Below are 15,512 nucleotides of genomic sequence, written 5' to 3'. Positions count from 1 at the left end.
GTGTTCTTTCCAAATTTACCTGCCGCCAAGTGAAGATCATCCCAGGTAATCTTGTATACCTCTTGATTTGTACCGTTTCTATTGAATCCTAAACTGGGCATACTTACCCCGCGCTACTTAATTTACAACCATGTAAGGATTTCACACAAAGGACGTCATTGATAAAAGTGACCATCGTCGCTTTCCAAGTCCTCGGTGCCATTTCGTGCCAATTTTAATTCCACAGTGCGCTATTTTTCATGAACGCTGCGCTGCTGCTACCTTTAGCCGTTACATTTTCCACAACCGAAGGTACCTGTATTTGTATACACTACCTCCAACGTGGCCTCTTATATGCCATGCTCGACCAGCTGGTTATCATTAAAAACCGTGACTGCCTATTTTTCGTTGCGTAACTTCGGACCTGGTCTGTTTCTCTCTGTACCACAGATATCAAAAACCTGCGTAAATTTTGCCTCCCGTCAGCCATTAGTGCTATTACAATATTCCCGGTTACGAATGTTGAATCCATTGTCGTTGCTTGAAGGAGGAAAGATTAAATCTGAAGTAGAACGTTCGAACATCCGAAGTAGAGTCCTTTCCTCTCTAGATAAGTCTGTAAACCATTGCTGGTACAGCATGAATAACAAAGGTGACAGAGGACACCCCTGACTAAGTCCCCGGCTTGCCACTAGAGGTCCCGACACCCTTTTCCCCATTGTATAAGCGCCTGGTTGCTTAGAGACAATAGCTTCATCGTGTGGTGGCGTCCAAATTCCATAATAGCGGTCACGCGGCTTTTTCGCAGAAATGTAGTGTACTATAATATGGCGAGAAGCCATTAACGGCTTTCACTCTATAGAATCCTGTGATCCTAACTACTGCGTGGTTCAGGCCAGCCGCACACTTCGCTTTGTTGGCCAAATTGTTTGCCGTAAGATTACATCGTCGGCTCTGCGACTGAATCGCAACGTATACACTGGATGCAGGCGGCTTCGACAACAATCTCCCCCTCAGCTCGGTGGAGCGGTACGACGCCGAGCTGGACCGCTGGGTGGGTGTGCGGCCCATGAGTACCAGCCGAGGCGGAGTGGGCGTCGCCCAACTGGCCGGTCGGCTCTTCGCAGTCGGCGGACACAACGGCAGTCGCTACCTGGATTCAGTCGAGGCCTACGACCCCTCACTGGACAGGTGGGCGTAGCCTTCACTCTTACATTGCATGCATGGCTCAAGGCTACGCGAAACGTACAGCACGGAGTGTTGCGCACCGCGACGATCGCAGCGTCTACTCTCAGCTAACTACGGTTAATTGTAGTGGTTGCAGTTTGGCTGCGGAATGTTCATCAGCGCATTAAAGACGTTATACATCAAATGTGTACTTCTCTAAGATGCGCCAGATATTAGTACATAGTGCTATAGTGGTCGAGTTTGGGAATCTGGTGTACATAAAAAAGAAAGAAATATGCACAGGAGCCTGTGTCACACCAGCTAAGCAAAATTATTCTCGCTGAAGTTGGCAGAAATCTAGACAGTGTTTTCGACTAGAACAATGTGTTAAATGTTTTCAGGCATGTCAAGAGGTTTAGTACTGTTAAGCAAGCAAACGCCAACTACCTACCAGACCACAGTTAGGGAAATTCTTGCTGGCTTTAGAGACCTTAGCCATGGTTTGGAATACACCTGTGAATTCCCACAAGACAATAAGCTATATTTCTTGACTTTAAACTCTTCTTGGAACAAGATAGATCCTGTTCAATGTACAGGCATCGAACCCAGAAATAATCCAACGAATCGTGTCATTCCAAAACAATAAACAGGCTAAAGCAACCAGTTATTAATGCAGCATGCTAAAAATATTGAGAATAATGATAGAACTTCCAACCTTGTGCGGCATGTTTCATCCTGCGTTAGCTCGTGTAGGGCACGATTTGAGAATACTAAGATTCTAGGCAGGAGCGCCAATGTAAAAGCTCGGCTTGTGCTGCACGCCTTTAATTTATTTAAAAAAAACTATCTTATCGTTGTGTGAGTGACGTGTCTCTGCTAATTTATGACGCTAAATGTGCTTATCTTGATTTTTTTTTGCCATAATCAATTTGCAGTTGCGTGACGGTTGTGCCTGTGCCATCTGCGCATGCTCCTATTTTCCTATTCAGAAATGTGGCTCAACAAACACAAACACAAGAGAAGATACACAACACACGCGCACACGATTCTGAATACGATGCAGCACCAACTAGCCCCTCAAGCCGTTATTTTGAGATTCCTATTTTCATTTATATTCCTCGTGTTCAAACCGCAATAAGCAGTTGGTAGTAGTGCTTCTTAATCGTCGTGTGTGTGTTTTCTTTTCTTTTGTCCCCGTCCAAGTATTAGCGCTAATTTCTTCTTAAATATGCAGAACCAATAAGCCCGACAACACGTACTCTTGCACACTGACCGCGGGCTGCACGGTAAAACTAAGATCCCCCCTAAATAGATTTAGGGGGGATCTAATATTCCTACTCCCGAGGAACGAAGAATATGCATCCGGGGCATAATACCGAGAGGAGAAAAAGGGAGCCGAAGCGCCTAAAAACCGCTTTTAAAAAACCGAGCCCGAAGGGGTTGCCTACGTGGACGCGGCTAGTGGAAGTCAGACGAGGCGGTTACCTCAGTAGTCAACGGACTAGGTGCTACCTCGTCGGCACCCACTATTCGAAGCATGCAGACGGCCGAAGCAGTTGTTATAGCGCTCGCTTACGTTGGAACGGAAGCAAAATTCATAGTCACGATCGTAAAACTGACATCTCGAATTTCACGAAACGGCGAGGATCCTGGGGCCCTATTTTCGACAAACATGGCCGCCGTTCGGCGCCATTTTGTTTCTCTGATTGGTTCTGAGAACATTCACGTGTTTCGAATTTATGGCGCGAAATGGCGGTCGGTCAAAATGGCTTTTAGCGGCGGCGTAGAAATGAAGTAAGCATGAAAACAGATTTTTAGCAACGCTATTTATGATGCCTGGATGGTATATATAAGTAATTGTGTAAGGAATAGATGAGAAATAGGAAAACACTTACGCTTGTATGAAGAATGAGGGGAAATGAACTGCCCACTGTCAAGAGCCGCCTCCTGAAGTCTGATTGAATGTCGTTGTGTGGTGGGAAATACGTCATGCATAAACATTACATGATGACGTCAAAATGACGTTTCATAATGCAAATAACGTGCTGCCATTTCTGTAAATGACCAAAGTTGGGTGCCACATTTCGGACCGCTTGAGGCGGCTGGATAAAAAAAATGGCGAATTCGACGTGGAGTAGGCAGTATTAGCTCACCGCGATTTGGCAGACAGTTTGGTGGGTGGGGAAGTAAGCTGAGACATCTTGTTATAATTTCAAAAAGCACTGAAACGACGTCATAAGGATACTTTTAAGCTGCACCACCTTTTATAGGATCAATTATGACGCAAATTTACAGCCACACGAGGATCCTAGCTCCCCTCCCATTGCAAACGATTTGCCCTCACAGAGAAACCACCACGCCGTTGTTGCCAAGCGCAGCAATAGCGGCCTGCCAACTCAAGCGGTTGATCTGCGCGAGACGAGAAATTTCATAGTGCACAGCTATGCTAATTATCTGTCTAGACGGTTCGTGAGTACAACCTGAGGGGTCATAAGCTGCGGTGGCTGTGCAGGAACTTTGCGCGACAGGCAGCGAGGAATCACCAGAGACTGCCTTAAACGTCGGCCCTAAATACTACATTTTTGTCTAGCACTATGCACTCGCTGCAACATTAATGAATTGAAAAGAGTTCCATGATGGGGGGAGGGGTGGGGAAGCAAGCTAAAAAACTCACAGCTTCTATTTTATTGAAGAAAGCATGTGCCATGTACATGGCGCATCTTTGCTTGCCGCATGTGATGTGTTTCATGTAAAGTTTTGCTTTGATGTGCATGCGGGCTCACCATTTGCTTATATTTATAAAAAAAATTTACTACAGAGAACTTATGACGGTACGCTGTAATCATATGATGTTATTGAGTGACATTTTGAGTTGATCGCTTTTTTTTAATACAGCCTTAAAATATTGTCCCTTTAATTATTTGCATTTTACCGTTTCGACAGTAAGGAATACGCGTCGCCCTAGCTTCATACCATGATTTCCTAAGTCATCTCTCGCTTTCTTTCCTTATTCTCCGTTTATCCCCATCTGCATGTGTACGGTAGCCTGGGCATCGCCTAGTTAACCTCCCCGCTATTCCTTTCTTCTGTCTCTCTTTCTCTCTTTCTCAAACACATTTCGCAATTCGCAAGAGCCTTTCGCATGCCAGCCCATGAAGATTTACCCGACTAGTTGTAAGCCCCAGCGTGTGCCTTCTACTTTGTCGCGCGCGCGCGCGCGCGCGCGCGTGTGTGTGTGTGTGTGTGTGTGTGTGTGTGTGTGTGTGTGTGTGTGTGTGTGTGTGTGTGTGTGTGTGTGTGTGTGTGTGTGTGTGTGTGTGTGTGTGTGTGTGTGTGTGTGTGTGTGTGTGTGTGTGTGTGTGTGTGTGTGTGTGTGTGTGTGTGTGTGTGTGTGTGTGTGTGTGTGTGTGTGTGTGTGTGTGTTGTGCTGTGTTGTGAGTGTGTGTGTTGGTGTGTGTGTGTGCGCGTGCGCGCGTGCATGCGTGCGTGCGTGTAGATGTAGAAGACACACACTCTCGCTCTGCACTGCTTTCCGCGCTGTACACAACACAAGCCGACACAAGCTGTTATAAACTTCAGCAGACTTGCTGACCTGGCGGTTGCTGGTCATAACGCGGCTGTTCGAAAAAGGTGGGCAGCACAGCCAGTACCCAACACTAATTAATACATTGAGACTGCGAGCGTTGACAGCTCGGACATGGACCATGCTGGCTGCGCGGGCTCCACTTCGTCTGTGCTGGAGCTATTAGAAACCTTTTGATTCCTTTTGTTTATGACTAGGTCCTTAAACGTTTTAGTTCCTGCATTTACAAGCCGCTGCTAAGTGAACTTGAGATGTCGCCGGCTCTTATGAGGAGAAATGCCCCTTTCCGCTCCCATTCTGCGCCAACCCACTGTGAATATTCCGTTGTCGTTATTGTTCTTCTGCTGCAACGCTCATCGCGTTACAAACTCGCTCAGCCTCTCCGTGTGCAACTGCTGCTGAATGCCCGGCGGCAAGTATGTGATGAGACGCTGAGACCGCAACGCCACAACATATTTCACTCGCCCTCACTGTAACCCGAGTCTTCCTAATCGCGGACACCGCAGCGGTTCGGTTCCCGGAGCATCTTCGTTTTTCGTACTTGGTGCTAATATATAGTAGCAGACGACGGCGCCTTTTTTTTTCTATCACTTTTTTTTTTTTGTCAGAATGCGTAACCCGATTGTATGCTTACGTAACCTGGCATCGACCTACTGAACACGTCATGCGTGTGTCACAATTTGAACGAAATTGCGGATTGTCGAAGGATAGGGCCCCTGCGGCAAACGTTGACCGGCAAAGTCAGCAAAGTTAGCCAGCGCATGCGTCGGTTCCCGGCAACAAGGCGGCACTTAAGTTAGACGAGTTAGCCCGAGCTCTCTACTTCCGAGTAGCCGTGGAACCGCCGGATTGCCAGAACCTGGATGAACGTGCAAAAACCTATTTTAAAATAGTTGAGTATTACAGATTGAACAGAGAACTGGTGCCACCATCGGATAAGAAACTAATAGAGAGGCGACTACATGGCGGCGCCTGCAAGCTGGAAATTTCGTTAGAACAGTACGGGCATTTCACGTCTTATCAGAGGAACATGAAAATGATCTTTATTAAACAAGTGAGGAGTGGGGCACCCTCGAACATATAATATGGGAATGCGTCGACTCCCCGCAGTCGAGGAAGATATTAATAGCAGAGAAAGCTGGGAAGTCCTGTTGCGGAGAGAAGGCCCCGCTCGGCTGCAGCAAGCCTGATGGCCAAGGCCGTGAAAAGACCAAATCTTTGTTAGCCTTTAGTCGCGGAGGCTGCGGCCACCATCCTGTATGCCTGCGTGCCGGGATCGGGGCCCCGGTGGCCAAAAAACGTTATCCATCCATGAGCCCATTCGCTGAGACCGGCGACATACCTGTATACCGGTACGAATGAAGTCTGCCAGATGTGTGAAGAAGTATGTGTGCGATGTAGAAGAGGCGAAGCAGCAGAAGAGGAATCGAGCGCCGTCCATGCACCAAGTGCGCGGCGAGCAGGCCGCGCGCTGTTAGCCACGCGGCTGAAGGTCAAACTGCGGCGTACGCGAAACGCGCCGCAGCTAGCCCAGTGACACTTTCGTTTCGAAAGGTTTGGTTTGGTTTGTCTTCGGGCACATGCGACTACACAACGCGGCATACATCAATTCCAGTGCGTCCCCTACGCAGCGTGTACTGAGCACGAAGCTTCAGCCAGCGCTCACCGTGGCAGACAAATGGGCGGCGCGCGGAGACAGAGAAACATTGACTTCACAACTCCTGAGAAGTGGTTTCGGCGCCACCTCCAGGTGCACGAGTTAAAGAAAAAAAATGAAGAACAGCGCTTTCAGCTGACTTTGTGCAAGGAGCAATGCGATTCGGAACACCAGCTTTCACTGCAGTACAAAAATAGGTCATAAAATTTGATGCCCTTTAGGATGTTTTGATTTTCCTATCACGAGCGGCTTTAGCGTGTCAGTTCCTCCAGTCTCGTTCGCAATGATAAGGACGGTCAACCTCCTTTTACAAAGCGTCCCCTGCTCGCCTTTAAATGGCGAAGATGTTGAGAGGAGCTGTTCGAAAAACAGCGCCGTTGCACCCATATTGCAGATATTCTCTGGATCATAATCAAGAATCTTAGGGAGCCGTCTCGCTCGCGCGTCTCCGCATTCCGTCCTGTAAGCGGCTTCACCCGAAACAGCACAAAATACGAGGCCATTCCGTTCCTTAACCTTGTCAGCCACCCTTCTCTGCACTGGAAGTATTTTTCCTTACTAGTAAGGAAGCAAGTGGCTTATGGTCCGTTTTGAAGACTACGTCCAGACCTCTCAGGTATCATCGAATCTTTCGGCAGCCTAAGTTAGGGCTAACGCCTCCTTTTCTATTTGCGCATCATCATCATCATCAGCCTGACTATACCCACTGCAGGGCGACGGCCTCTCCCATATTTCTAAAATTAACCCGGTTCTGTGATAGCTGCATCCACTTTACCCCTGCGAACTTCTTAACCTCGTCCGCCCACCTAACTTTCTGCCGCCCCCCTGCTACGCTTTCCTTCCCTTGGAATTCAGTTTTATACCCTAAGCGACCATCGGTTATCCTCTCTTCGCACTACATGTCCTGCTCATACCCATTTCTTCTTCCTAATTTCCACTAGAATGTCGGCAACTTGATTTATTTCTCTGACCCACTCTGCACGCTTTCTATCTCTTAATGTTACTCCTACCATTTTTCGTTCCATAGCCCTCTGGGTTGTCCTCAACATAAGTAGAAATCTCTTGGTTAGCCTCCACGTTTCAGCCCCATAGGTGAGTACAGGTAAGATGCAACTGTTGTATACTTTCCTCTTGAGCGACACCGGTAAGCTGCTAGTCATAATCTCCGAGTGCTTGCCAAATGCGCTCCATCCCAATCTTATTCTTCTTGTTATTTCCTTTTCATGGTCCGGATCTGCGGTTACTACCTGTCCTAAGTAGACATATTCGCCTACTACTTCCAGTGCTTCACCACCTAACGTAAACTGCTGTTCCTTCCTGAGGCTGTTGAACATTACCTTAGTCTTCTGCATATTGATTTTCAGGCCTACCTTTCTACTTTCCCTGTCTAGGTCGCCCATCATTCTCTGCAGTTCATCTCCTGAGTAGTTCATCTCCTTAGCAAGGCAATGCCATCAGCGAATCGCAGATTACTGAGGCATTCTCCATCTACCCTTATCCCTAACTGCTCCCATTCCAAGTCTCTGAATACTTGCTCTAAGCAAGCTGTGAATAGTACTGTGAATTTGTGCATAGCGCTGCTCAGTTTTCGTGAGGGGCGAAAGCTACCGTGTGTCTCTCACCGTTACGTTGCGTTTGGGAAAGGACTGCGGCCAGGTCGAAAGACGAATTGTCTGCCGAAAGAATTGTGGGAAGGCGAGGGTCGTACAAAGCGATGCATTTCGCGGAACAGATAGAGATTTCACGGTTTCGAACGCAGCGTTCAGCGCTGGGCCCCATATCCAGGCCCTATCTTTACTCAAAAGCTCGCGCAAAGGAGCGGTAGTGTGAGCCAGATGCGGCAAGAAGCGTCCCAAATGGTTTGTCATGCCCAGAACGCTACGTCATTCCACTACATTGCTCGGTGGCTTCATTTATTTAACAGCATTTACCTTAGCTGGATCGGGTTGTACGCCTTCCTCACTTGATCGCGAGCACCATGCGGCTACAAATTATGGTCAGTCACTTACAGTCCTTGCGACAGCGCGAGTACAACCATGTTGGAACTGTCACCTTCGGTGGCGTCATCGACCATTTGAAGTTACCTTGAAGGTAATTACTTTATATAAATGAATTTTGTCACTCTTTAACAGCCTAGAGAAACCACAAGCATGCCTCTGGCAGGCTTTCAATGCGGGAGCATTAGCAACCCCACGTTGGCAAAAAAATTAGTTGTGTTTTAACTCTGGTTAACCCTAGATTGGGATAGCAACGGCGGAAGCTTTTTTTGCCTGCTACATTATTCCCCTATCACGCCCTATCAGTGTATGGTGCATTATTGGGGAAATTTAAGCTCATCCTTTAAGAGAACGACGCGAGAGCATAGGTTACCAGTCTTCTTCATCATTTTTTTCCTCTTCTCTTTTTTCTCCTTCTGCTCCTCCTCCTGGCCCTCCTCGGCTGTTCATGGTCAAGCGTCGCCTCCGCCGGGACCACGCGGCGGCTCGAAACTTGGCGCAGTATCGCAATAAATATGTCTGGTGGCATCGACCTTCACTTGAAGCCTTGCAGCGTCGAAAACCGTTGGCTGTGGTTTAGCTCTGGTTAAACCTAGCCGAGTAGCGATAGCTAGACCCCCGGCTACGCCTGCAGTTAGATGTGTTAGAACTAGAGTAGCATTCATCAGAGGTCGGCGCTGTAGATTCATCGTTAGAGGCCTCGCTTTCACGGTGTTTGGACAGCCATTCGGCACGCTCCTCTTGGGTCTCTCAAGAGCGCTGACTTCTCATTTCTACGGCGCCCTGGCCGACTTCTCACCATCCATACTGCGACCTCAACTATGGCCGCGGCGACGCTTATTACAGCTGCGGAGCGTGGGATGTGACGTCATAAAGAGAGCGCAGTGAGCGCCCAACAGCCAAAAAACCAACAGCTAGGGTGCCTCGATGCGCGTCCGCTCGGGACACCCTACTGTCGTGATCCAGGTTACGAGGTGCAGGCCCGGTTGGTTGTCAGAGCAGGAACAAGGACGAGGCGCTGGAAACCGGACTTTGCAATGAGATGGGAAAACTTTTATCTACAATATTTACATGGTAGACTTTTAGCGGAAGACTGACTGGAGCAACAGTCTCCGTTTTACCGATCCACGACACACACTTGTCGTTCGTTTTATAGGGCTGATTCCCTAGGTCCCTAGATGAAAGGCAGGCCAGTTTATGAGGGAGTGTCTCTGTCACCTCATTTTCCCACACTCTCACACACACGCACCAACACTGCTTGCATTTGTTGACACGTCCCTCTGACAGGTCCTGGCTTGAGGGTGCGGAGGTGGCCGTCTAGATGGCGTAGATGGCGTTAGCCGCTTGTGTCCGTGCAGGATTGCACCTGGGCTCAGACATCGGTCCTGTCGTCGCCGGGCTGCATTCAGCGTGACCACCCACAGAGCCGAAAGCTGTCCCCGTGGCTCACCACGGAAAGAAAGGAAAGAATTCACGCCCGCTCTTCGTAGCGAGGCTCGACAATTGAACGGACCGGAATTTGGTCGCTTCCACTCCATTGCCCGTTCGTCGACTTGTTGGCGGGACCCCTAATTGCCACCGCGTGACGAACTGTTACCTCCGGCCGGCCGGCGCCAGGTGCAATAGCGTCTCACCGGCGCCGAGGGTGGGCGCTCATCGCCAGACGATTCCCCCGCTCTGGCTTGGGAGGGCAGCTCGCCCGATCACAATAGAGGGGTGAGTGGCGCCTGCTTCCCGTCTCGATCTTTTGTCACCGCTTGTCTGATCACAACAGCTCGTCCGCCGCCAGGTAGAGGCCTCGAAAGGGGCTACACCTGATCGGTGTCCTCCGAAGAGGCCGCAACAACTGGGCTGGTCTCCGGTTCCCTTTTTCTTTTCCAGAGGTGAGATGCCTGCAGGCCAAAGGTCTCAAGTAGGGCATTAGTGATGATGTCTGCACAATACCTCCACCCCGGCAAGGCAAGAGCACCGCCATCTCCTGAGCTGTGCCAGGCAACCAAAGAACAAGCCTTAAACTTACCGCTGTCACACGGGCATTTCGAAGGGCCTCGAACCGACTTCCTATCGAGTCGAAGGCCTTCGAAAGCTGCCACACGGGCGTTTTTAATGGCCATTGAGTCGACAGTCTATCGAGTCAACGGAAGAGCTCAGAACTCTATCGAGATCTCGAAGGCCTTCGAACATCGCGCAAGGTTGCTAGCGTTGACCCGAGGAGCGTCACGCACACACGTGCACAGCGCCTTTTACGGTACAAAAACGTTAACAAACGTTATTATTTTATATATTTGATTTACGCGGTAAAATATTAATACCCGTAATAATTTTAAAATAGCATGGCTCTTTTTTTAGGCGTATTATTTATGTAATCTCGACTATCTGTAGCATGCGCCGCCGAGAAAAACAAACACAATGAAAAGCACAGTCGTATGAACGCCAACGCGTTAAAAAAAAAGAAGTTGTCCTTGAATAACAACTAAACACCTGCAGTTACTAAAAAAAGGTAACAGTTATATTTTATTTTGCATTTATAAATATATTTTAGTTCTTTAAGCAAAACCGAAAGCAACGATAGTGGCGCCATAAAAGTTTGGCGCCAAACACCAGAACTATTTCAATAGCCTTCGAGTTTTGCCGTGTAGCAGCGGCACAACTCCTTCGAGTTCGATCGCGATTGAAAATCTCGAAGGCTATCAACTCAATCGCCTTTGAAAATGACCGTGTGACTGGGGTATTAAACTATAGGCTGTGAGTTCCCCCCTTTCTGGTCACTCTATGGGCGTCCGGAGGAGAGAGCTGCTGACCAAAATACGCGGCTGATTTATTCACGCCACTCTTTTCAATTTTGAATCACATTTTGGTAATGAATAAAGGCCGCAGCTGCCGTCGCGATCTCCGGACAACGGCTGAAAACATGAACATCGAAAGATAAACCTACATCCTAAACCACACTGGGCATATTCTAACATCAAACGATCAAGTGCTGTTAAAGAAAAAAAAATATAAAAGTGATGTAGCCAAGAAAATTCGGCCTCTTTGAGCACAAAAGGGTAAACTCAGAGGAGTGCCAGGAAGTTACCATTTTCATAGCGGAAAAAGCCTCGGCTGAGGCCGTCAGCATTCCCATTGTTATTTCCCTTACGGTAGCGCACTTAAAATTATGCTCCTGTAGGGCGTTTTTCGGAGACATGTTTCGGAGCCATGTCAGTGGACAGTGGTCCGTCTCAATTATGAATCGGGAGCCGGCCAAATAGCACTGAAGCTTTTGCGTAGCCCACACTAAACAAGCGCACTCCTTCCCCGAGGCGCTGTATGCTTCTTCTCGCGCCATGAACTTCCGGCTTACGAACCATTTATTTATTTATTTATTTATTTATTTATTTATTTATTTATTTATTTATTTATTTATTTATTTATTTATTTATTTATTTATTTATTTATTTATTTATTTATTTATTTATTTATTTATTTATTTATTTATTTATTTATTTATTTATTTATTTCAGAATACTGTCAATCCCGATTGGGACTATTGCAGGAGTGGGAACATGGTAGTCTTAAACACAGGTACAATGCAGGCCAGACAACCCATACAGGAACCAAACATACATAAAACACAGGCGATTACAGTACATGGTATTTCACGTTAGTTTTTACAGCGGTTCTTCACAGGTGTTGGTTGTGAAAACAAGTTTTAGTCACACTGTTTCTTCCAGAGCATTGGCACATTTTTCGATTGTAGGCTGGGCAGTAATAGCAGGGTTTAACGAATTCCATTCCCGAACAACTAGCAGGAAAATAAGAAAAGCAAAAAGTATCATTGTTACAAAAAAAATTCGTCTAGTGTAAAGTGTGTCGTGTCGGTCTGGTGGTTTTGTATCTCACGAAAGCGGCGGGATTCAGCTGTAGAGCATTATGTAAACTGCGTGTGTAAAACTTCCCCATTCTCGTCGTGCTGGCTCAGAACACCCCCCATGCCTTTCTCACTGGCGTCGCACTGAACAATGAAGCCGCGGTCATAGGAAGGAGCCATCAGCACGGGGCGGCTGGGTAGCGCAGCTTTAACGCGAGGAAAGCTTGTTCCTTGCTAGCATTCCAGTTCACCTTAACAGGTTGGCCCTTTCTCAAACTGTCCGTGAGCGGACTCGCCATCTCCGAATATTCCGGTATATAGTGCTGATAGTATCCAGCCAACCCGAGGAAGGCGCGTATGTCGGTGTTTGTTGCGGGCCTGGGATAATCGCGTATGGCAGCGATCTCTGCGTCCAGCGGCCGGCGGTAGCCCCTCCCGATAACGTGACCAAGGTACTCAACCTCGGCCTTTCCAAGCTGACACTTCTCTAAACGGACGGTCAACCCTGCTTTTCGCAGCCGGTTTAAAATATCACGCCAGACGCAGGTGATCTTCCCAGTTATCGGAAAATACCCATCAGCCGCGCGAAGCAAAACGGCGCGTTTTTTGAGTCCGAAGATCATTACGAACGGTCGAAAAGTGCCGAGGGGTGAGATAAAGGCCGCGTACCTACTTGCCCTTTCCGTTAAGAGAACCTGCCAGTAGCCACAGGTCAAGTCGAGAGTCGACACATACTGGGTCCCGTTGACCGTTTCCACCCGCTCCTCCAGGCTAGGAATAGGGTAAAGCTGGTCTCGCGTGACGGCATTTAACCTTCGGTAGTCAATGCATGGCCGTGGCTCTTTTCCGGGTACTTCTACTAGCATGATGGGGGAGGTGTATTCGCTTTCCGCCGGTACAATAACACCGAGATCAAACATGCGTCTTATCTCGTTATTAAGAATCTCTGCCTCGGCGAGACGCGATACGGTCGGGAGCGAATAGGCTCCTCAAAAGTAAACTGAATGTCATGCTCTACTAGGGGTGTTTTGCCTGGCGTGTCCGTGAAAATGTCCTCGAAATCTGAAAGTAACCGCTGGAGGTCCTCCTATTGTGGCTCGCCGAGATCTGAATCACCACGTATCCTTTCGAGAACTGCCATTAAATAGGTTGTACCCCTACCGAGAAATACAAACTCGGTCTCTACCTCTTCGGGTGCGTTCAGGGCTAGCTGGACGCCCGCCTCCCTTTGTCGATAGGGCTTCATGAGGTCGCAGTGGTAAAATTTTACCTCTTTTCGTCTACCAGGCACTTTTACCGCATATTTGGTTTACGAAATTTTATCCACAACTTCTGCTGGTCCCTCCCACTGCACATCAAGCTTGTTTGCTTTGGAGGCGGCCAGCAGCATTACCCTGCCTCCAGGGGCGTAGCCAGGGGGAGGGCTTATGGGGCTTCAGCCCCCCACGAAATGTTTTCGTACTCTCATACACCGCAGACCAAACCAACCACCAGAGCCGGAAATCAATCTGAACTTTGTCTCCAGTATGTCAATTTCACGCTCAAAGAGATTTCGGCGGGAATGAAAAAAGCGAAAGGTTCATTTAGTTCTCTGAAATCGTTCATCGGGCCATACAAACGAGACAAGCCATACTATCGGACAAGCTGACAAAGCACGCAGATATGGAATGCGTGGAGGAAAAAAAAATAAACTAGGAGAGAGCGTGACGCCACATGCGCATCCTCCACAGGCCAAACTCGATCTTCTGACGCCGCGCTGTCTTCTCTCTCTCAGGCCTCTTGTTCGCACTGAATCTCGGTGTTTTTAGCCGCTATGTATGTTCTGGTGAAAAGTCTGTCGAAGTGGTCTGCTGGTTCGTAACACTTCAGTTTGTTAGAGTGCAGATGCTGCATTATAATCAAAGTTATAAGCACACTGGAGAGAGTGCAGGCAACCATTTCATCTGCGGGCCCGTCAGGAAGACTACGTATTGGAACTAATGTTAACTGCATGGTTGGAAAACTGGTTATGATGAATTTTGAGTTCTGCATTTGCTAAATTTAACGAATGATTTTCGTCTGAAACAATACATGCGCAGCATACTCGATGGAACGAAAGCTACGGACGGTGCTATTCTTCCGTGCAATCTTTGCATCCCGGCATGCAGAATTTATGGCGCAGTTGAGAGGTGACAGGTTTGTGATTGGTCTCTCGATACGGAGGAGGCTGAGCAGCAATGTCAGCCCCCTTCGAAAAAAAATTCTGGCTACGCCGCTGTCTTTCTCCTACCGAAAACGATCGCTGTCGCGCGCCTCGGTCGTAGTAGAATTTAGCTTTCTGCTGGGCCGATCTCATGTTAGCTTCGACAAGCTCTCTGCATGACTGAAGCCGTTCTAGCAGCTGAATTACATATTCGAGAACGGTGGGGTCTTCGCTCTGGCACTCTCAGGATTCGCGCAGCATGCGAAGGGGCGACCTGAGCGATCGGCCGTATACAGGTTCAGCTGGACTAAACCCGGTGGCTTCATGCGGTACGGAGCGCAGCGCAAACATGGTAGCCGGCAAACACGCTCCCCAGTCTCGGCGATGCGCGTAGCATAATGCCCTGAGGACTCTTTTCAGCACCGAATGCCACGCCTCTACGCTGTTACTCTGAGGATGTCTTACAGAGCTGTACAATATGCGAATCCCGCATTTCTCTAGAAAGGTGCTAGTGAGCGTACTCGTAAAAGCACTGCCTTGGTCGCTTTGCAACTCGGCGGAGAAACCCACCCTTAAAAACACCTTCAGTAGACCGTCTACAATTCCTACCGAGTTCAGCTCCTTCAGGAGAATCGCCTCAGGAAACTTTGTCGCTGGGCATATGATCGTTAGGATGTAGCGATAGCCCGAAGCGGTCACAGGTAGTGGACCGACAACATCCACCACAAGGCACCGGAACGGCTCGCTGATCAGTGGCAAAAGCTTCAGAGGTGCCTTCTGTTTATCCTGCGATTTCCCAACCCTTTGACACGTTTCACACGTCTGTACAAACCTCTCAACATCCCTGAAACACCCTGGCCAATAAAATTCTCTCAACAGCAGAGCCTTTGTTTCTTGATGCCGAGATGACCGGACCAGCCGCTTCCGTGACACAACTTTAGGATACTTGTCCTATATTTTTGTGGGACCACTAGCTGGTCGTAGTGCATGCCTTTGGCGTCTTTCTACTGCTTGCAGATTATTCCTGCGCGCTCCTTCAGAACAATGTTTCTTTTAGCCAATCCTTCTCTGACCAGACACTTCAAATTTTCGAGTGT

At 48.3% G+C, this 15,512-nt stretch overlaps 1 protein-coding gene across 1 annotated transcript in view; it reads left to right on the top strand.

Annotated features, from left to right (window-relative positions):
* Positions 1 to 15,512, top strand: part of LOC146171482 (kelch-like protein 8) — a 167,247-nt gene that overhangs the window by 131,724 nt on the left and 20,011 nt on the right. Inside the window, exon 9 of the mRNA XM_084586508.1 lies at positions 969 to 1,170. Within this exon, the coding sequence (XP_084442634.1) occupies positions 969 to 1,170 (202 nt within the window). The remainder of the gene's footprint in view (positions 1 to 968; positions 1,171 to 15,512) is intronic.

The sequence above is a fragment of the Amblyomma maculatum genome, unplaced genomic scaffold, assembly GCF_055883805.1.
Source record: "Amblyomma maculatum isolate TAMU_Amacu unplaced genomic scaffold, ASM5588380v1 scaffold_22, whole genome shotgun sequence".
NCBI lineage: Eukaryota > Metazoa > Arthropoda > Arachnida > Ixodida > Ixodidae > Amblyomma > Amblyomma maculatum.
The sequence above is the reverse complement of the archived record's forward strand: the minus strand, read 5'-3'. Positions and strand labels throughout refer to the sequence as shown.